The following is a 21,812-nucleotide window of genomic DNA, read 5'->3' on the forward strand; positions in this document are numbered from 1 at the left end:
GCAGGAACTCCTTTTCTGCCAGTAGGTGCCGCTTAATTACCTACAGTAATTCATCAAAGCTTTCCACTTCCTGCCCGAACAGTTCAGTTCAGGAAGAAGAAATAATGGCGACGCCTCTGGGGTCCGAGTCCCCCTGTACTGGAGGAAAACGTAGAAATTACAGCAACAATATAGTCACAAAGTTTACAGCTAGTAGAATTACTGGCAAGAGTTTCAGTCGAGGAACACAGGTAAGACAAACGTTACATGTTTCGAAAGTTAGGACATTCGAAAGTTTGTCGATAGAGACCTGGGACTTGCGCTTGGAATCAAGCCTGAAATAGAGGACGTTGTCCGGCAGACTTAACTGTAGATACCCACGCCAGTGTCAGTTTGGGCTTTAAAAACTGGGCCGGGTATTGTAGGATGTTTCTGAGCCACAGATGTGTTTAATCCGAATACCAAGAACAATATATGCTCACTGTCAAGCAGGATAATGTTTTCACTACAGACTAAGTGTACGAAAAAAGCTCCGCTTCCAGTGGATCTTTTGTTGTTAGCTTCTCGTTAGCTTAGCATTAAAGGCCAGAATAAGTGCGATATTTAACCGCTTTGAAGTTAAACTATTCGGATTAATGTTGTTTCAGTCGGACCTGGAGGTGCCCTTATTACCTAAGAACTCTCCGTTTGATTTCGGAAGAGCAGAAATGTCCTAAGAAGCAGTAAGATTTGCTAACGTTAGCAAACGGGATAGCCTCAGCTAGTTAGCTAAGCCAGCTGAACGGCTCAGGTGATTACGTAACGACATACAAACCACAATAACTATCGTTTCCATAAATGGATACGCCACAGCAGCGGTTTGGACAAGTCAATTTATTTTTTGTTTCTATTCAAGCAACTCTTTTATATGAAATTTGTAACTTAAAAAAAAAACATTTGTTGAACTGGTTTAGATGAAACGCCAATAATGGTTTTATATCAACTATTTTGATTGTCACCCGTACTTTGGGTGGATTTCTGCCACTGATTGTGCTTTCTGTATCATTTTTGTAGCATATATTGACATACTTGGTTGTTTACACTTGTATCTTCAGATATTCAGCCACTGTATATAAAGTAATTAACTTTCTTCCATATCCATTTAGACTTGAACCCTGAAAACCAAACAATTTGCTCCTCCTTTGGGTGTAGTATTTCTATACATGCTGGAACCTCTTACCTCCCCTGCTAAAGTATTGCCAGCGGCTACTGATGCGTGTATACCTTATCTAAAATTAGAAGAAGCATTGCAAGACCTGGTTGATATTTGTTGTCCCCCCTTTTTCAAGTGGAGTTTGAAATATGGGTGTTGTTTTCTGCTTTTACAGTGAACATTTGTACAAAGAAAATAAACTTGAGACATTTAAAAACCTGAGCAGTTTGAATAGAGAGAAGCTGATTACTGGTGGGTTTTGTGGTTAAAAACAGTGTAATGCGAGTGATACGAGACGAGGGACGGTGCAAAAAACAAACAACAGAGACGTGATAATTCCTCACTTATGAAATTCTATTATTGTTGCAGCTTTTCAAACACAAAGTGTGTCCTTTCAGTCTTTACTGGAATAGTCCAAAAATACCTGAGATAATCGTTACAAATTTCCCCTTCTGTGACGTTGCTTAAAGGCTTAATTCAGAATGTTTATTGTAAATGAGATTAACTAAAAACGACACTTTTCTGTGCTGGCATCCAGCTGCTGTAGGGAGAAGTAAAACATTTTTTAAAAATCTGCTCCACCTCATTCAAAGTATATTTGAGTTTATTGTTCAGATGGGCACCGACATGTGCCAGATTTATTTAGATATTGCAGAGGTGAAACCAAATGTAGCTTTCAGTTTCTATTTTCCTTAATAGAAATGGTTAGCTGCGTGGCTCCCCAGTTTCTCTTAAAAGGAGGGTTATAGTGTTCTTAACTGAAGCTTATGTCTGCTAAGAAGTTATACCTGCATTTTATGGCTGTTTGTTGAGCTGTTTCTAGTTTACAGTATGTTTTTTTTTTTTTTTTTAAACAAGGAAAAAAATCAACATTTGATATTTGACCCCATGTGTTATGCAGAGCTGCATGTTGTTGTTTGTTTCTTCACTCTGAATCAGTGCTTTTTCCCTGCGTGAAGTGTTCTATGAAGTATTGTCTCAAAATGGTTAAAATCCTAATTAACCGATGCCTTAAGCTTGAGTTTTTTTGTATGCATTTTCCAGTGTTTAATGTAGTCTGTGTTTTGCAGCTCCCAGAAGGCCTGCTTCAGGAGAGAGATAAACGTGCCAAGTGGCATGGCATCCCTATACTGCTTCAGAAGCTTCATGAGAGCAGCCACCCCAACAGTGACCTCTCGCATGCTCACAGCTTTCTCAAGGTAGGCACTCCGCAGCAGTCCATCTAACACAATGCTTTGGTGTTATTGCTACTGTTGCGTAGTGCATTTTCTTTAAATGGTTCTAATTCAAAACAAGTCATCTCAAGGCACTTTGAATCATTCCTCGTCAGGTATTATCATCCCAGCTCTCCGTGGAGGCCATGTCCTTTGTCACAGAGGACAGGAAGACCGCTCAGGAATCCACCTTCCCCAACACGTACACCTTTGACCTTTTTGGTGGCGTCGATGTAAGTGTGACAGTCACATAGCCATTGTTAATGGACTTTGACACATTGAGGGTTGTTACCTCTGAACAATACGTTGTCCTGTGTGGCTCAACTCATATGGAGATATCAGAGAAATAAGAATTAAAGATAAAAAGTAGCTAACATTTGCTTTTTTCTATTTCTATGAAGCTGCTTGTGGAGATCTTGATGAGACCGACACTAACTATGCAGAAGAAAAAACCCAAAAGTAATTGCAGACATCAAATCTGTCTTTGTCTGCTTATTTTTTACATTTTTATTTTCTGGATTTATTTGTTTTTTTATGATACTCAGAGTAACATCTGTGCTTCTCTTCCAACAGTGAATGATGACTTGGTCAAAGACTGCCTTAGTGTTCTGTACAACTGCTGTATATGTGTAAGTATCCAGTTAAATCCTTTATGTACCAATAAAATGTCATAGATGCGTCATAACCTCTGACTGTTTGCTGACGTGTTCTCCAGCCATCGTGTTTTCTTTACAGGCTGTTTGTTCTGGTTCTGTGGATGAAAAAAGAGACCATGAATAACGCACAAAATGGTTTTCTTTTGCTTTGTAGACAGAGGGGGTGACAAAGAGCCTGGCAGCAAGGGATGACTTTGTTCTGTTTCTCTTCACCCTGATGACAAACAAGAAAACCTTCTTGCAGACTGCTACCCTCATTGAAGATATTCTTGGAGTAAAAAAGGTCAGACTGCTACCTTTGAATGCTCAGAATGCTACGACCATGCCTCAGTGTGGCGGTGGTGTTCTTGGGGTGATGAGAGGTGTTGGAAACATAGCGTTTTCCTTGATGGTTCAGTTTTAGTCTCATCTGACCAGAGACCTTCTTCCATTTGTTTTTGGAGTTTCCCCACATTCCGTTTGACAAACTATTCTGAAAGCGAGGGCTTTTTTTCTGGCAAGTCTTCTGTAAACTCTGGAATGAACAACTTTATCGGTCCAAGGGCAGCAGTTATTGCTGTGGAGTTTTCCAGCTCCTTCAGGTTACCTTTGGTCTCTATGTTGCCTCTCTGATTAATGCCCTCTTTGCCTGGTCTTGGTAGGTTTATATATATATATATATATATATATATATTTTTTTTTTTTTCTTTTTTGGAGAACTTCCTGGTCTTCATGGTGTTGCTCAGTTGTGTCTCTTGATTAGTGGTGTTGGAGACTCTGGGGCCTTTCAGACCAGGTGTATATGTACTGAGATCATATGACACTTGGATATCACCCAGTTGGACTTTATTTAACAACTTAAGGCAAGGCAAGTTTATTTGTGGGGCACAATTCGTACACAAGGCTATTCAAAGTGCGCTACAGCTACACAAAATCACTAATAAATAAGATAATTAAAACATGAAAATAATCATTAATTAATTAAATCAAGAGTGCAGATAAAATACTTTCAGTTGTCATATGCACAGCTAAATAGAGCTGTTTTCAGCCTGGATTTAAACACTGTCAGGGACACTTTAAACACTCTCTCACATCTTCTGGAAGACTGTTCCAGATTTCAGGAGCATAAAACTGAAACGCAGCCTCGTCTTGTTTAGTCCTGACTGGGCACCAGCAGGAGACCCCTCCCTGAGGTTCTCAGAGTTGGTTCATATGGCCCTAACATGTCAGAGATGTACTTTGGTGCTAGACCATGAAGAGACTCGAGCATATCTGTTTTACTTATGCCTTCTGAAGGCAAACGGTATCATCAGATCTTTTCTTTTTTTGTCGTTTTACTCAACCAGTACTCAACATTGCTTAGATAGTTCATTAGAATATCGATTTAAATGTTGCATTCCATCAAGATGTAGCAGTGCCCACATGTAGAGTCTTAATAATTAGACAGTTACACTGTGTGCTTACACAGTAATGTGAGCGGACTTACACTGTGACACTGCTTGGCAGATGTGAGAGTTGGTAAAGCTAAATGATGAGAAGACGCCCTGAGTATCGTCCTAATTCACAGTACGACCCTCTGATATATCTTAACAAAAGCCTATCTTCTTCTTTTGAGTAAAAAGGAAAAATAAATGGCTAAAATCATGAAGCAAAAAGGATAAACTTATGCTTGAGTTACAACTGGTCAATTTGCTATGTTAATTGTCTTTTGGGTTTTGTACTTAGGCATTGATTCATAAATCTATTAAAGCTGAATAGATTCAGTCAGGGCTAACAGCTGAGAATGGTGACCGTGTTGCTTTTCTGTGTATGTCTGCATTCATTAACAGAACATCTGTCTGTATTTTTAAGGAGATGATCCAGTTAGAAGGCATCCCCAACCTGTCAGGCCTGGTCCAAAGCTTTGACCAGCAACAGCTGGCCAACTTCTGTCGCATCCTGTCAGTCACCATCTCAGAACCTGATGTAGGAAATGATGACAAGCACACTCTGTTGGCCAAAAATGCACAGCAGAAGCGCAATGCTAGTCCTTCACGAGCTGAAGTCAACCAGGGTACGTTGTTTTCTGAGTACAGAGCTTAAAATACACTACCAGAAGTAGGCGTGCCTCTTCAAAGTATGTATCCGTTACCAAACTGTTAAACATTTTTCTTACAGTAACCCTTCTGAACATCCCTGGCTTCATTGAGCGGCTGTGTAAGCTGGCCACAAGAAAGGTGTCTGAAGCCACAGGAGCAAACTTCCTGCAGGAGCTGGAGGACTGGTACACATGGCTGGACAATGCCTTGGTCCTGGACGCCCTCATGCAGATGGCTACTGAGGAGGCTGAACAAAGCAGTACAGGTGAGACGATGGTCACTTCTGATGATACTTCTTTTAAGTGCTTGAATCCTATGAACTTGAACTGAGGTAGTTTGGATTGTTTTTCTCACTTTCAGAGTCTTCAGATGAGAGTTCTCTGGCCACCAGCCCCCTCAGACATAGATTGCCTCAGTCTATGAAGATTGTCCATGAGATCATGTATAAAGTAGAAGTCCTCTATGTGCTCTGTGTCCTTCTTATGGGTCGACAGAGGAACCAGGTACTTTTCTCCTTCCTGTAGAATTGAACACAAGTGTTGTGTTTAAGCAAAGTTGAATTTAGTTTCTTACCACATTTGTGGGTCTTCGCAGGTTCACAAGATGCTGGCTGAGTTCCGTCTCATCCCAGGGCTCAATAACCTGTTCGACAAGCTGATCTGGAGGAAATACACCGCCTCAAATCACGTAGTGCACGGCCAGAATGAGAACTGCGACTGTAGTCCAGTATGAACTTTTAAACCAGTGACACTTTGAAATAAAAAAAAAAGCACAATTGGATAAAACGTATAGAATTTCAACATAATCATTAACACTCGCTTCTGTTCTTCTTGCAGGAAATATCCTTCAAAATCCAGTTCCTGCGACTACTTCAGAGTTTCAGTGATCACCACGAGTAAGCATCCTTTCGTTTCCATTAATCAGGCTTCTCCTTTATTTTTTCTAAATATTTTTTATTTACATCACCTGTCTTTCAGGAACAAGTATCTCCTCCTTAACAGCCAGGAATTGAACGAACTGAGTGCCATATCAATGAAGGCTAACATCCCAGAGGTGGAAGCTCTGGTCAACACAGACAGAAGCCTGGTGTGTGATGGCAAGAAGGGCCTCCTCACACGACTCCTCACTGTCATGAAGAGAGAACCTCCGGACTCATCTTTCAGGTTGGTATCGCAGATAAAGATGAGACCATGGTCTCTGTGTAGTTCTGTTTTTTGCTAATTACATCTGTAATGTGTGTATGTAAAGGTTCTGGCAGGCGAGGGCAGTGGAGAGCTTCCTTAGAGGAGCCACATCTTATGCAGACCAGATGTTCCTGCTGAAGAGGGGATTATTAGAGGTAAAACTTACAGTAACGGATCGTTTTCCTCCTCATCCATTAGGATGAATCAGATTGCACATTTTTCTCTTGGACCTTCCCTTAAATGAGTGGCTTCTCATTTTCTGCTTCCATCCTTCAACAGCACATCCTGTTCTGCATCATAGACAGTGGTTGTACATCTCGAGATGTCCTTCAGAGCTACTTTGATCTGCTTGGAGAGCTCATGAAGTTTAACATTGACGCCTTTAAAAGATTCAACAAATATGTCAACACTCCAGAGAAGGTATCATTGCAGCTACATTAGAAAATGACAAGAAATGTTGACAAATTTATTTAGAATTGCTCATAAATGCTGTACGATCAGTGAAAGTTGGTTGGGTGTAGCAGCAGGGAACATTGTTGTTTGTGTTGGATGAAAAAATGACTTTGCTTCTCCAATTCATTGTTTGTTTTGCAGCCACATCTTCTTTTTCTAAGGTGGCTCTTAGTCTTTGCTCTCTCCCCTGCACATACCGAGTCACTTACAAGCAACAAACTGTCTAACAATTAATCTCATGTGTGCAAGTCCCATAATTCTGAGTAAATGATCCTATATTAGACAGATTCCTTCAGTTGTTTATTTGTAGTTGAAAACCATCGGAGGTTTCCATTTGTATTACCGAGAATACAAAAATATATTATGGTTTAATTTCTGTCGAAATGATGATGCTGAAACTAAATGTTTTGCAGGCCTGCCCTTTGTGTCCCCTTTACAAAAAAAAAACAAAAACATTGTTTAGTGGCTTGATAGAATGAAATTTACAATATCTAAATTGTGGCTAATTGTAAAGTTTGACTCCTGTTTCAGTTTCAGGCCTTCTTGACACAGATCAACAGCTCTCTGGTGGACTCGAACATGCTGGTGCGCTGCATCGTCCTCTCCTTGGATCGCTTTGAGAGCCAGACTGAGGATGTCAAAGGTAAACTGGGATGGAATTACATGTTGACTCTCAAAGGTTATTACTTTAAGGGAGTGGTTAGATGATTAGTTGGATTTACACGTCTCATTTATGTAACCTAAGCATAGCCTGGGAATATATGCTACATGATTTGTGCAAACAAATGACATGCTGTCCTCGTACTGTTTCACCCAGTGGTGGAGGTACTTTCTGAGTGCTGCTTGTTGTCCTACGTGGCCAGGGTTGAGAACAGGCTGTCCTTCCTCTTTCGACTCATCAATATCATCAACGTACAGACGCTCACGCAGGTCTCGTTTCACTTTGTCACATGTTTACATTGAATAAGAAACTTTTGGACAAAAATCTCAGTAATGTCAGTTATAATCTAACAGGCTAGTTCATGCTGCATATTTCCCCCTTTCTTTTCTTTTTTTGTACCATAGGAGAATGTGAGCTGTTTAAACACCAGTTTGGTAGTCTTGATGCTGGCCAGAAGAAAGGCTAAGCTGCCCTTCTACCTCAACGCCCTGCGGGAGAAGGAGTATGCTGAGAAGTATCCAGGCTGCCTGCTCAACAACTTTCACAACCTACTGCGCTTCTGGCAGCGTCACTACCTCAACAAGGACAAAGATAGCACCTGTTTGGAGAACGTAAGTAGCCGTCACCCTTTGAATAATCAGTATCTTCCTTTCATTTCAAAGCTTTTACCAGTTGCATCACACAAGCAGTAAGTTCGAAGGTATCCTCCATCCAAAATGTTGTTTTTTTAACTCTGAAATGCAAGGGCAAAGTCCAATCATTTCTATTTGAAATTCCCTTTATATCCCTGCACGTGTCTCATTTTGTCTGTAAGACTCTCCGGACAGCCACATTAGTTTCTCTCATTACTCTTTTGTTGCAACTGTGCCTGACAGAACAGAACAGGACAGGAACTAAAGAAGGTACCCAAGTTGACAACAATTTGTTTCCATCAGTAAAATATTATCTCCCCCACAAGTATTAATCTGTTGAAAACCATAGATGGACAGTCATGCAGAAAGAATGTGGAAACACTACCTGCTGACCCTTAACTTGGTGTTTAACCATAAAGCTTAGAGCTGGATATATGAGCAGCCGCATCTTTTCTTTTCTTTGCTGCTGGTGTTTTTGCTTGTCTTGCTGCCCCCAAGTGGCAGAAAATGACGGTTGCTACAACTTGCTTCAGCTTTATGTTCAATCCAAAGCAATATGTCATTGTTGGGCACACAAAACAAGATTGATCTGTTGCTTCATTATTCATTATTTGGATGATCAACCCCAGAACTCTGCTCAGTTTTTGAGTATAAACCAAATGTCTCCCTGTCTTTCCTTTTTGAATGAGAAGCTAATTGCGTTATTGATAGGAGAGATGAACCATACCAAGTGTTCTGAATATTCCCTGGTGTCTCCTCTCAGAGCTCCTGCATCCCCTTCAGCTACTGGAAGGAGACGGTGTCAGTACTTCTGGGCTCAGACAGGACTTCTCTGTGTGCTATAGCGAGCTACATCGATGAGCCCTTCATGGATGTGGACAGAGACCTGCTGGAAGATTGACCTCCAGTGTGTGCACTCGGTGTGCTGGGGATGGGATGGGACGGGACAAATGGTCGAAGGGAGCATGGACACCTTAAGTTGGTGACAACTCCTCTGAGCTGAGCCTTCCTCGGACTTTGCGACTACGTTCTGGATGTATTGACTCACCTGTTTGCTGTCTGTACCTTCGCATGGAGGCTGCCATCATAGATGTGGGCAGATATGGAACTGGCCTGCCTGTCATCTTCTAAGTTACCATCCTTTCTTTGAAAGGAAGAGGAGGTAAACTATGTGTGCCCAATCCAGATTGGCCACAATGGTGTGAGAGACATTAAGGGACCTTGGAAAATGACACCTGCATTGGTTGTTTGCTTTAGGTGAAATTCAAATAGAGCCTTTTTATATAACCTATACAAAATTCTATGAAAAATATGTATGATTCAACAAATTATATGTTAGAAAAAGAGATTCTTTTCTCACGGACTGGGTTTTCAAATGACCACAGATTGAACCCAGATGTGCAGGATGTTGGCCTGTCACAGGCTGCCAGGAGTCACCAGCCTCGTTCTCGCACTACTTTCATGCTCTCTGACACTACGCCGTCGCCTGCCCTCTTAGGAAAAGTTGGTAATATTGGAGTGTTTGCAGGCGTCTTCTGGAACGTGCATTTTCATGTAACCTTTTTGTGGGTATTTTATTAAGTGGCTATCGTTGATTGGTGCTTTCTGGCTCTACTCTGCACATATAGGTAGCTAGAGGGCCAGCTTTCATATATCACAAAGGGTTCCTCTCACCTAAAACCATCCATTCTGTTGTGGCTTCTGAAGCTTCGCCCAGGGACTCATCTGTTTGTTTTTTTCCAGGTTATTTTTGTTGAATTATTTTTGTGTTGTTAAAAAAAAAAACCCGACTTTTAGCTCTGGATAAACTGTAGAATAAAACATTGCACATAAGAACAGTTTTTATTGTTTAATATATGTAAACTAATTTGTTCATTAAAAACGTCTTCATTCTGTAACAGAAACTGATTCCATGTTGTGACAGATTTTTTAGGAAGTGAATAAACTATGCAGGTGTTGGCATCACGGTAAGGTTCTACGTTGCACCCCACGCAGTTTCTGTTGTAAATTAGCCTGACTAATAATAATAATCACGAGCCCTGAGCGTCCACCATTGTCTCTCTTTTATCTGGCATTTCTCAGCCTTAGACAGTACCTGGGAATGACAATCGTTTTAGCTGCTTGCTCCTTTTTCCTGGCACCATTTGAGTTCAGCTTACAAGAAAGGGCTGAGCGTGGCTGTGGTTAATATCCACAGCCCGAATGTGCAGCAGTTAAGCAAAAATGGAAAATTCCTAGATAACATGGCGTTTGGTGTCTTAATGAAACGCACTGAACTGGAGATGCGTTCAAATGAATCGGCTACCTCATATTTCATCCTGATCAAACCGCTTCTAATGGCAAATGTACAGATTTGTTCCCAGAATGCCACGACTTCTAGTGCACCTTCATGCCTACGTACGAGTGTGTCCACAGTTGGCCGCTGAAGCCATTTGTTGCATGTGCTATCCCATCTTAGGGTGCAAACGTGTCCTTTACATTTGAAAGCCTTTTGTTTTGCTTTAAAGCTGAAATGTTTTCTTGTTCTGTAGCTTTCATTCAGCATGTCTTAAATCTCTTGATGAGTGTGAACATACTTTGAACTGGTTCATTTGTTGTGCTTTGTGGTGAAATCATGCAAGCACAATGACAAGTGCTTCTCTTGGACTTTCTTAGTTTCTTTGTCAATGGACAAAGTCAATTTTGCACTGGTTTCCAAAAAAAAAAAACGGGATTTCGATTTGGCTCGTGAAGCTTCTAATGATCATCACTTGAGGCGTTCATGGTGGAAGTCATAGGTTGTTGGTGTAATAGCATGAATGTTGTGAGCTCTTTTGATGATTTGAAACATCAATCTCTTAACTTTGATTGTAGCTTTTTAATCTGGATTTCTGAGAGTGATGCTTCTGTGAGACGCACAAGAGAAGTGTTTCTCAGCAGTTCTGCTGTATGTGGTGTGATGCCCCGACATTAGTTTGGACAAAATGGATGAAATGTCACCTTGGCAAAGAACATGCTGCAGAATGTTCTTTCACTTTTACAGACCTGATGTTTCGTAACTTTAGATTTCTATTATTTGACCTGGCGAGGACATTATTGGAAGCCTTTTAATGCCTGAGGTGCCATTTTGATCAAAGGCGACTTGATCTTGCCTCTTCAGGATCAGCATCATATCTCTGAGCGATTACAAGATGTTGAAGATGATGGTGTTACTTCTGATACATAAAAATCTTTAAAGATACTACCAATCAATTTTTGTTGAGCACACCTCAGGTTTAATATCTGTTAGACCACCGAACAGAAGCGATGATTCTTCATTTACATTCTACAACCACTTCTGTAACCAACTCTCACCCCTTTGCTCCTCCTTTAAGTCTGGTATTGAACATAATTATCCTTATTTAATAGCTGTTTGTCTAATTGAAATGATAATAAATTATTCTTTAGACACTCTTCACTGGATTTGATATCTTTTATCACATTACACACACACACACACACACACACCTGCATAGACAAATCAGTCATATTTAAAGATTTCAAATCTTTATTCGGATGTGTCATCAGTTCCGCACAGCTGTTGCAGCTGGCGGACTTTGGTGGGTTTGGCTGTGGCGTTCCTCCTCGCATCACTCAGCAAACTGAAATGCACAAGACAGGGATGTTTATTAGCAACAACATACACAGTGTTGGAGTTACTCAGAACCACGAGACATCACATGAGATGGCTATTCAAGTTCATCTTCAGAGGATTACATCCAAACTCATCTAAAATTAGTTCTTGCTGTGAGGCTGCTGGCTAATTTTAATACATTCCTCCAAAGGTCATACAGTTTCATTCTGTGACACGCTCTGCTAGGCTTTGCGCCGTGGACTGTTTACCAACCTTGCTACCCACATCAGCTCTGTCCTCTGCACCGTCAAACTCGTGCTGGAGCTTCCTGTTGGTCATTTGGTCAGGTTTGTGTTTGTCTCATCCTCCTGCAGAAATTAAGGAAAAAAAAAAACAAACAGTTTAATGCAGTGTCAATTAAACAATCCTTTTGATGTATCTTTAAAAAAAATAAAAATTGAGCTAAAGAATTGACTCACCACTTCTTCGGCCTGCCTCTTGAAACGCTTCACTTTGGCCGACACCTTGTCAGTGAGGTCTTGCAGGGGGACCAGGTTCTTCTTAACTGATTAGAAGGCTTAACTGGTAGGAGAACTTCTTGATACTCTCATATTTGCATATTTTTTTGCTCAAACTCCAGTTAATTTTCTAGTTCTCTGACTTAAGGGAGGGAAGGTGAATGAGAGGTCTGGACTTGCTTCTCGCCGCCCTTCAAAGCAATCTGCTCAGCCTCATCCAGATCAATCTGCAGGTTCTTTCTGGTCTCATCCATGTTCTTTTTCATCCTCTCCAGAAGTGCGCTGCTGTCCTGCTCTTTCTTCAGCTTCTTTGCCATCATGGCTGCCTACAAACACAGGGAATCTGTGTTACATGTGGACTGAACTGGAACCCGGGGGCATCTAAAGGCATCTAGCAAAGACGTATTTTTTAATATGTTTTTAAGAGCAGGATCTCTATCAGACCCCATGTAGATGCATATTATTCAATGTCTATGTTAATATGTTTGATATTTAAAGTATGTGTCCTTACATCGGTGATGGTCTTCTCTTCAGCATCATGGCACTCCTGTACAGCATCATCCACCTCATTCGACAACATGGACAGACCACTCTCAAGCTTCTTCTTCTATTTGATCGGTCCTATGTTCTGGAGCAACAGATTTGATTTAGAGCTCTCTCCTCTCAACATCTAACTGCTTTGATTTTCAAAACTACTGCCATGGAACCTGATGCATCCCTGACCGGTGAGGTTAGAAGATGTTTAATGCTTGCAGTCACGACATGCATTTCTGCTGAGAGTATTGTGGATTTTAAATTCATCCTCTCACCTCAGAGAACAGGTTGACCCTTTCTATAGCCTCGAGCAGCTCATGCTCAGCCAGCTTGCGAGCACGGTCGTCCTGCTCCAGCATAGTGCCCACTCTCCTCCACCTCAGCTGTGAGCAGGCTGTCACGGCGCACTGTCACTGCCATCTGCTCCTTTAGCTCCTTGTTCTGGTGAACAGTCTCATCCAGCTACAGTTGAACGTCCTGGAGTCGCACGTTAACATCAGATTAGAGACACATGCACATCAGGTGAGCTCACCTGCTGGAGGTGGTGTGAACTCACCTTGATCTGGACCTGCAGGTTTCTCAGGAGACTCTGAGGCCTGCCTGTTAGCATGGTTTAGCTGCACCTCCACCTCATTCAGAACCCCCTCCATCTTCTTCCTCAGGCACACTGCCTCATAGCCTAACTTGCCACATGACTTGTCTTTTTTAGCACCTTGTCAAAGTTGCATTGCTTTTTGTCCAGGGCAGCAGCAGCACCATGCGCACACTCCATATCAATGACTAGGTTATTGATCTCTGTCTGGAACCGATGTTTGGTCTTCTCCAGGGAGGAGCTTTTGGCATTGACAGTTTCTGCTGTTTCTTCAGCCTCCTGCAGACGGGTCACCAGCTTTATTCAGACAAAAAGGTTTGAACCAACATCTGTTCAAATGGTCAGTCTGCAACATCTGATTTGGTAAATTAAAAAGCCCTCAGACTCACTTTGCTTCCTCCACCTCCTCTGGATGGCGTTTCAGTCTTGGCCTCTTGGTGAGAAGTCAGTCTCAGTCATGCTGAGACGACTGCAGTGAATGGGTCAGGACGGTCTTGGCCTAAAGAAATCACACACAATGGTAGAGTAGAACTTTAAATATAGCTGTTTTCTGCTGGACATCTACGTAAATTAAACTGGTTCATTGACAGGAAGCTGACCTTATTCTCCTCTTCGAGTTGCTTCTTGAGCTCCTCTACATTCAGGCTGAATGAGTTCTTGGCATGCTGCAGCTGGGAGACTATGGCGTCCCGCATTTTCAGCTTCCTGCCCTGCTCGGCTACATCAGAAGCAGGAAACATTCCCCTGGTCTGTATCCTCTCACATCCTCTCTGAACTGGCCTGCAGACATGATGGAAATTCATGGGCATTCTCATTAAATCCTTCCCTAATCTTCTTTAAATTGTTCCTCGTGAGTTTTGCTTATCCATCTACCTTGCCCCTAGAGAGCTGCTCAACAGTGAAGGCCTGGTTTCCTCAGCTTCAGAAAATTTGCATCTCTTTTCTTGTCGATCTCAATCTGAACAGGTGTGGCCCCGCTAGCCTTCTCTAAGGATCTTAGTTTTTGATGAACAGGTCACAGGGGTCCTCAGCATCCCCCAGATTGTCCCGCTCCTAAGGGAGAAAAACACAGTAAATTAAGCATTTGTTCGACTACAGTCTCTGTAAAAGCTGAAAGCTATGTGAACACAGTACATCAGGAGTAATACTTACCAGATAAGACTGACCTGGTTCTCCTCCAACTCCTTCTGCTTGACCTTCAGTTTGACAAGAACTTCCTGCAACTTGGCCACCTCCTCAATTAAGAGAGACCAGCTCTTTCTCAGTAGTAGTAGTAGTACTCCTCAGAAGAGACTTTATTTTGAAGAAGAGCTTCATCCACAGCCAGTGATTGACAGTGTTAAATGCTCCATTTGATGATTATCAGAGCCCCTCTGAAAACAGTAAAATAACTGATTGATAATTGATTAGGTGGACATAAGAATGCAAGTTTTTACATGTCCCTCTAACACTGCGATGAGGATAAAGAAATTTACTGTACTAGACAAGTATATCTTATCCATAGAGCCCACTACAGTTTGTTCTAACATTTGAAACAGATGACTAAAAGTAATAGGTAGCAAGAATCTTTGGCTAAAGTTGGAGATATGTTGAACTAACTACAAATAATGGAAACGTATGTTTCAGTCATGTGTGTCACATATGCAAATATGACCAAACCATAATTAGTAGATAACTAATATCCTCTAATCTAGCTAAAGTAACATTTAGTTTAAGTTCAGTTGAAAACTTTCAGACATAGTAGGTCACACAGATTTATCTGGGACTTCCCCATTTATTTATTGACCTCTCCTCTGTGCTTGATTTTTGGCACTTACCCTGCAACTGCCCCCTCACCATTATATCTAATGATACACACATGAAATCATACACCTAATGCTGCTTTTGATGTTTTGCGACTGTGGCCAAACTGGGTTGCCAGATTGATTTAGTCTGAGGATGATGGCATCTCACAGTCATAAATAGGGACTCAGAGCAGATTGGTCAAGGACTTCCCATCTGTGTTTAGAGGGTTTGAGATGGCGTGTGCCTGAGGGGTGGGAGGTGAGTGAATGAGGGCGGGGAGTCGATTGCATTTTTGTCATGACTCCATGCTGGGTGTCCCTCAAAGGTGAGTGTTTGTGTTTATTTAAGAACTAAAGCCCTCTGTCAGACGACTGGCTTTAATCCTCTGTCACCCGCCACATATCCCATCAATGCACTTGCTTAGAAGTACAGGCGCCGTGGACAAAAGGGTCCAGGGGCCATCGGGCATCCAGGGGAGGAGGCCGGGGGTTGTATTTTTAGGGAGGGCCCGAGCAGCTGCCACTTGACACATGTCGCCACCTGGCTCTGAGGACACCGTCCGCATTGTTTCAACTGGAAAGAGTGTAGGGAGAGAATGGCCAGAGACCTGCAAATGGGATATGTGTGTACGCGTGCGTGCGATTGTGAGTGAGACGGACGGAGCCCTTATTAACGGCAGGGCCACACACATGCCTGGTAACCATACAAGGGCAAGCACACGCCTCACACACGCCGATAACATTGCCCTTGCATGCCAATCATACTTAAGCAAGGGAGTGAACGCGAAGGTATAGTGTATCACAAGCTGGAAGGCTCATGGCTGAGCGTGTTGTTATTAAACCTGTTCGGAGAAGCAACTGGTGTTGGAGGTCTTTCTGCAAGGTACAGCTCAAGGACTTTCCATCGCTCAGGAACTATTTTGTTTATATTCTTTCAGTGGCACAAAAAAAAGTAACTTTATCAACAAAAGGGAAAAAAACTTTGCTCTTCTATTTCTTTATCTCTATTTTACCTTCTTTCCCTCATCATCTGTAGCTCCATCCTCATAAATGTGCGATGAGCAGCTGCCTGCAACAGCATCAGGGCTTTGGCCAAACAACTCCTCGAGGTGTCCCAGCAGGCCTGCTTTGAACACCTACATGAAGCCCAGAGCAAGGAAATAATTCTGTAATGGTAAAATTCAGAAGTACAAACAAACTGATGAAACTGTACAAAGAAACGCAATCTTCCAGCTTCTGAATAAAAAAAAAAAAAAGAATAATATCATACATATAAAATTGCAAGTCAGTTGCATGCACTAAAATGCATGTGTACGGAAATATTATCAATGTATACTTTGATTTTTAAATCCAAAAAGTGTGTTATTGATTATTCATACTGATGCTTTAAATGTGTAAACTCTTTGATGTGGTTTGTCAGGGTTGATCAAATTTTATTACTTTATGTAACTTTGGGTCATTCTATCCTTCTTTCTCATAAAATATTTAGAGTTAAAGTGCTACATAACAAGACATGTGGAGTAAACATACATAAAATATAAGTGATTTATTACAAAGAGCAAATATCTCCATATTGTGTTCGTGCAGTAATTAAGTAAATGTACTTAGTTACATTCTCCAACTGGCGCAGCGTAACCTGTAATCTCTCACCTTTGTGTCCAAATCTGTGCTGGTTGTGGTCCATATCCAGGGAGGTCAGCAGCTGCTCTGCGGCTTTCCTGCTGTCCACAAACTTATCATCGGGGATAGCATGTGGATTTAGGATGCGATAGCTGAATGAATGAAAAGAAAGAGTGACTTAATGGGAATTCTGTGATATTCCAAAAAATATCCGAGTGTGACCTGTGTGCTTGTCTCACCGCTGTTTGAACTCAGCGTAAAGGGCCTGGTTCAGAAAGCCCTTCCTGCAGATCCTGATGTCTTCCAACACACTGTTGCAGTGCAGCTGGTGTAGCACCAGGAATGGGCCTGTGATCCCATTCAAACATCATTTTGAAACATTTTGTTGTTTATCTTCTTGTGACATGTCATTATTTTACTGGGTGTTACCCCTAGTCTTCGTCTCATTAGGGATAATGCAGCGAACAAAGTGGGGCTGTGTGCTCGGGAGGTTGGTCATCAGCTTATTCAGATTTTCCTGCAGAAAGAAACACCACAAATGAAAGATTCTAAGATAAAGTCAATAAAACACTTTCTTCTTTACCCCATCAAAACATTTAATTTCGGGAACATTAACAAAGTCATAACATGTTGTCTGGAGGATTTTGTGTCGCTCATGTGAAATCCTTGACGTAAAGGAGACAGGAGCCAGCACAGACTTAAAGTGATGTTCATGTGATCATTGCCCTAAACATCACTGCAAGTCTTAACTGTCTCCGTCCCAGCCATCCAATTCCCACTGTTACTCACAGAATCCAAAACACTGATGGTTATAATCTGTCACAACATTCGGAAGCATGACTACTGTCAACTCACCTTGTGTAGCTGAGACACAGTTTGAAAAGAAGCGGCCTTCTTCCTCTTCTCCTTGCCTCTAGTCTTGGGGTCTGATGCTGTGAGGGAGCCAAAAGAGAGAATCGTGTGACTACCTCAAAGTATCTTTAACGCGTACTATAGTGTCCTCTGAAAATCCTGATCGCTGTACCTGACTCTGATCCAATGTAATTTTACACAGAAAAGCCAGCAGCTTGTTGGAGGACTTTTGGAAGCGCACCACTCATTCTGCGGGTCTTTGATTTTGTCTAACAAGCCAAAGATATTGTATGGTACCTGAAAAAAAAAGAAAAAGGATTACACATGCAGTGAGCTCCACAGAAGATTTAATGTTAAAAGATTGTGAGACTAACCACTCTAGCATAATGCACCAACTCAAATGGGCCTCATATGTGTGCTTCTTGTCAGATCAGGGTTTTTGGAAATTAGGTGACTTGCCAAGGTGATTATCATACATCTTCGATTTAAAGCTGTTGTCTGTTGCCTATGGGAATATGCATTATGAATACAACACTGTGTTTACCTTTTCAGTGGGGTCCATGCAAGCCTGAGGGTCCAGCCTGAAATCGATGAAGGTCCATTCAACGCCCTCTCTCTTGTACTCCTCCTGCTCCAGGATGAACATGTGGTGGTTGGAAAACTTGCAATTTCGCATTTGTGAAGTTGATGCACAGCTGCTCAAAGCTGTTGAGCTGCGATGAAAGAAGAACAGGTGTTCAGACACAAGTGAATAACATGAAAATGATGATGATATATAGACCCTGCAGCGATCATCACAATGAGAAAGCAACAACTGTTGATATCAAATCAAAACAAGATCATGTCAGTAAAGAACAAGTTTGATCCGTGTTGTTAAAGACAGCATATATCTATACAGATAAATATTTGACAGATAATTGAAACAACAATGAACTTACTTTAAAGATCTCAAACCCAGCAATGTCCAAGACACCTATGAAGTACTGGCGAGGCAGGGAGCTGCAGAACATTCGGTTTATACGTCCCATGAACCATTTGAACATGTGGTCATATGTGGCTTTGCCCAGTGCATCGACAGCATAGGTAACCTTTAGCGCCCACATAAAAATACACACAGAAGGAATACGGCTGTCATTCACATGGGGAGCAAATGTTGCTTCCATTCTAGTGTGTGAGGAGAGGGGAGCAAAATGACATAAGTTCCTTTCATACTATCTGAAATAATGAAAGAAAAACACACAGCAGATGTTCACACTTCCTCACCAGTTCAATATTCGAACCCTTGACCACATACTCATTCCCCACCTTCACCCGTGGGTGGAGGACACCCTTGATGAGGTCAGCTGAATTGACCCCCATCAGATCTGAGGCCTTGTTTGCACCTTTGAAAAGAAAGCGTGGATTAAACAAAGTCAGTTTTAAACCTGCTGTTACTTTTAACACTTTGTGCCAGAACACAACTGCTTCTTACTTTCAGTGCCATTGGCCTCCACTTGCTCTTCATGCTGCTTTTGCTCGAACCTCATGTTGCCAAAGTGAATGATGGATCTAACAATTTTTAATAGCAGCCATGCTTCTCATTGGGAAAAAAGACCAGAATGTGCACGGCAAGGCCAAGAAATTCATCTCACAACTTAGTAAATGAGAATGAGATCCAAATCTCTTCTTTTTTTCAGAAGAACCAAAATGGATCCTGATGAATTTGCCCTGGTGGATAAGAAGGATAAGAATACACAGGAATGGAACCAGAACCCAACAAACCAAGAAGATAAGTATATTAAACATGTTTAATCTATACATCATGTTCAAGTTATTACTCACGAGTTGAGATAAGTTGTTGTTTCTTAGCTTTTTGGAAAAGCCCCTATGTCTGGGTTTGCCTCAATGATCTGATCATCCAGAGTCCCCTGGAAGAAAACAAAATTTAAATGTAAAGATGCGAGTTCACATTCTTTCTTTTCCAATTTCAGTTTGCTAAAATTGATCCCTGTCTTTGAGGCAGGACCTTGCTGCAAAAGCAGTAGGGAAGAAACATGAGTGTCTCATGATTACAAACAAGGCTGGAGAATTCTTTCACAAGAAAGGAGGAAGACCATGACCGACTGGTAAGTTAGAGACTGGGTGTGACAGCTGTGGTAAAAACCGATGGCCACCCTGATTTATAAAATGAGGTGTTGTGAATGCAGGGGAGCAAGGAAGAGAAAAATGTGCATCAAACAACACGAAATAAAAAAATGTGAAAAAGTAAATAAAAAAAGATAAAATCAAAGCAAAGGAAAAAATAATGGCAAATTAAAAGTTTTAACCACAGGAGAAAAAATAGGAGTAAAGAAAAAGCTATTAAAATCCAGAAAAAAAGGAGAAGACAAAAATACAGGTTGCCATATCAGCGTTACTCCTTTTTTGGAAGATGGTTTCCCCAAAGCTCCCAGAATGGCTAAATACTGAATGACTCCTTTTGTATAGACAGTTTTGCCAGCGCCGGATTCTATGCTACAGAAACGTGACAATTAACAACGTGTACATATAACGGGTCACAAGACTGGGAAAAGTACATTGCATGTTCCAAAAGGGAGAAAAGAAACACGAAAAAAGTCAGGAATGGTTCTCCCGATCTGGTGGAGACAAGATAAGGATGTGTTTATGTTTAATAAATGTGGTTTTACTATATAGTTCTTAAAGGTTTGCGTGCACTCACTGTGCAGCGTGCCATTGTAGGCATTGTCTGCGATGGAGTATACGTATGGAGGCGCCTGGGAGCAGCATTTGCCTTTGTAGTCAGCGACCACAGGAGCTGTGTACACAGGCAGCCATTTGTGCAGATTCACCGTCACATAGAAGAGCACAGAGTAGGTCTGAAGAGACAGGAGAACATGACGTGAGATTATCATACTCTGATGCAGGACCTAAAACCGCCTTGCATGGCTCCAGCTCACATCTGATCTTTGTAATTTAATCTCGCTTCTGAAGGGAACATAGAAACACTCACATAGATCATCCGGGCGGGGCAGCGTCTGCACAGGTTGCGAAGCACAGAGGCCTAAATGAGGTGTGTCAGCATGGCCATGTCTTCGATCATGTCATATTTAGGTGGATACATCTGCTGAATGTCAGAATCCTTTATTGTCAGGGTCTAAAGTGACGGATCCAGGAAGACGTGAGAAAGGGATCAGGCATTGTGTTGGCTGAAATGTTGAGAAGAAGAATAAGTAGTGTTTGTAGGGTGATGAATGCTTACTTTCCCATCCTTGGTCTCAACAACTTTGTCACCTCTGGGCTCCTTGAATTCCATCTGAATGTAAGCATCTTTTTCATCAGGGATCCAGGCTGTTTCTTACCCATCAAGGTGGGGGGTCTTAGACAAATAAATACATTTCTTATTTTCAGGAAAGCACATTTCATGATTTTTTAAAAACTGGTGAAATAAAGTTGCACTAAATTGCTGTATTCTACAAAATAATAAAACACATTCAATCTAGCACTAGTGGTTTGTTTACATCAGACTTTTCTGCAATTAAATTATATTTTCCTCCAAATTTTTACCAGTTTTCGAGATTACTAAAAGTGTAACTTCACAAAGAGCTTCACCGAACAGTCAAAGAACTGAACAGTTAATGCAAACATAAGAGAACATCCTAAACTGCTTTAATTTCTCATACAGGCCTAAATACCATGAATATAATGCGTCCAGCGCATCTGTTTTTGAAATGTCCTTGTTAGGCCTACCGTCAAAGGGAAGTGTGTGCGCCGCCAGCAGCTCCAGTCCAGATTTGCGTAAAATCGGTGCAGCCCCAGCAAACTCCTTCACGTCAAAGTGGGACATGGTGGCAACTGCCCGCCGGCCCGGAACACTGACGGCTCCTCAGAGACGGACGAGTAGTGGAAATCCTTTGGTAAGAAAAGAAACGGTCGTCAAGGCCAATAGTTTTATATTTGTTCTGTTTTTGTTACTTTGGATGAAACAGTAAGAGGCGATGATTAGTCTGTTTGTGCGTAAAGAGCCCAGACGCACTGTCGCCTAATGATAACTACACTCACTATGTGGCTTTAATCGATACGTGAACCACGTTAAATTACGGCTGAGGATGAAATTGAGGTTGTGTAAGACTCTTTAAAGGACAGTCGACCCGCGCGCAAAACCTACAAAACAAAGGCAAAAAGCTGTCCACTGACCTCAGAACGACCACAACGAAATGCCAGCTCTCTGAGATGTGGCCTGTTTTATAGTGTGTTCCTCAAGGTCACGGTCACTGGACATTTGTCCCTCATTAGCATATGCCACCTCCTCCAAC

At 41.7% G+C, this 21,812-nt stretch overlaps 2 protein-coding genes across 2 annotated transcripts; one reads left to right on the plus strand and one right to left on the minus strand.

Moving 5' to 3' along the window:
• Positions 1-81: 81 nt before the first annotated feature.
• Positions 82-11,462, plus strand: trpc4apa (transient receptor potential cation channel, subfamily C, member 4 associated protein a). The gene is made up of 18 exons (XM_072382774.1): positions 82-230; positions 2,242-2,370; positions 2,502-2,618; positions 2,787-2,844; positions 2,959-3,014; positions 3,196-3,324; positions 4,872-5,073; positions 5,178-5,363; positions 5,459-5,601; positions 5,693-5,824; positions 5,935-5,993; positions 6,076-6,261; positions 6,347-6,437; positions 6,562-6,702; positions 7,267-7,378; positions 7,553-7,665; positions 7,801-8,007; positions 8,792-11,462. Exons 1-18 carry the CDS (start codon positions 105-107, stop codon positions 8,927-8,929), a joined length of 2,325 nt encoding a protein of 774 aa, XP_072238875.1. The 5' UTR covers positions 82-104; the 3' UTR covers positions 8,930-11,462.
• Positions 11,463-11,655: 193 nt separating this feature from the next.
• Positions 11,656-21,343, minus strand: myh7ba (myosin, heavy chain 7B, cardiac muscle, beta a). Its single transcript, XM_072383057.1, is given in 32 exon segments — positions 11,656-11,953; positions 11,956-11,988; positions 12,100-12,185; positions 12,188-12,464; positions 12,650-12,766; positions 12,948-13,040; positions 13,042-13,149; positions 13,229-13,256; positions 13,258-13,389; positions 13,440-13,561; positions 13,864-14,044; positions 14,417-14,496; positions 16,062-16,184; positions 16,661-16,820; positions 16,908-16,979; positions 17,088-17,185; positions 17,524-17,600; positions 17,693-17,716; positions 17,719-17,763; positions 17,766-17,817; positions 17,895-17,920; positions 17,923-18,182; positions 18,184-18,233; positions 18,459-18,608; positions 18,784-18,902; positions 18,992-19,068; positions 19,127-19,227; positions 19,401-19,427; positions 20,076-20,375; positions 20,510-20,653; positions 20,759-20,853; positions 21,247-21,343. Coding segments are annotated over 32 exon segments (3,465 nt in total). The 3' UTR covers positions 11,656-11,842.
• Between the last annotated feature and the right edge of the window lie 469 nt (positions 21,344-21,812).

Source organism: Leuresthes tenuis, unplaced genomic scaffold, assembly GCF_036924035.1.
Source record: "Leuresthes tenuis unplaced genomic scaffold, fLeuTen1.0.hap1 SCAF_3, whole genome shotgun sequence".
NCBI lineage: Eukaryota > Metazoa > Chordata > Actinopteri > Atheriniformes > Atherinopsidae > Leuresthes > Leuresthes tenuis.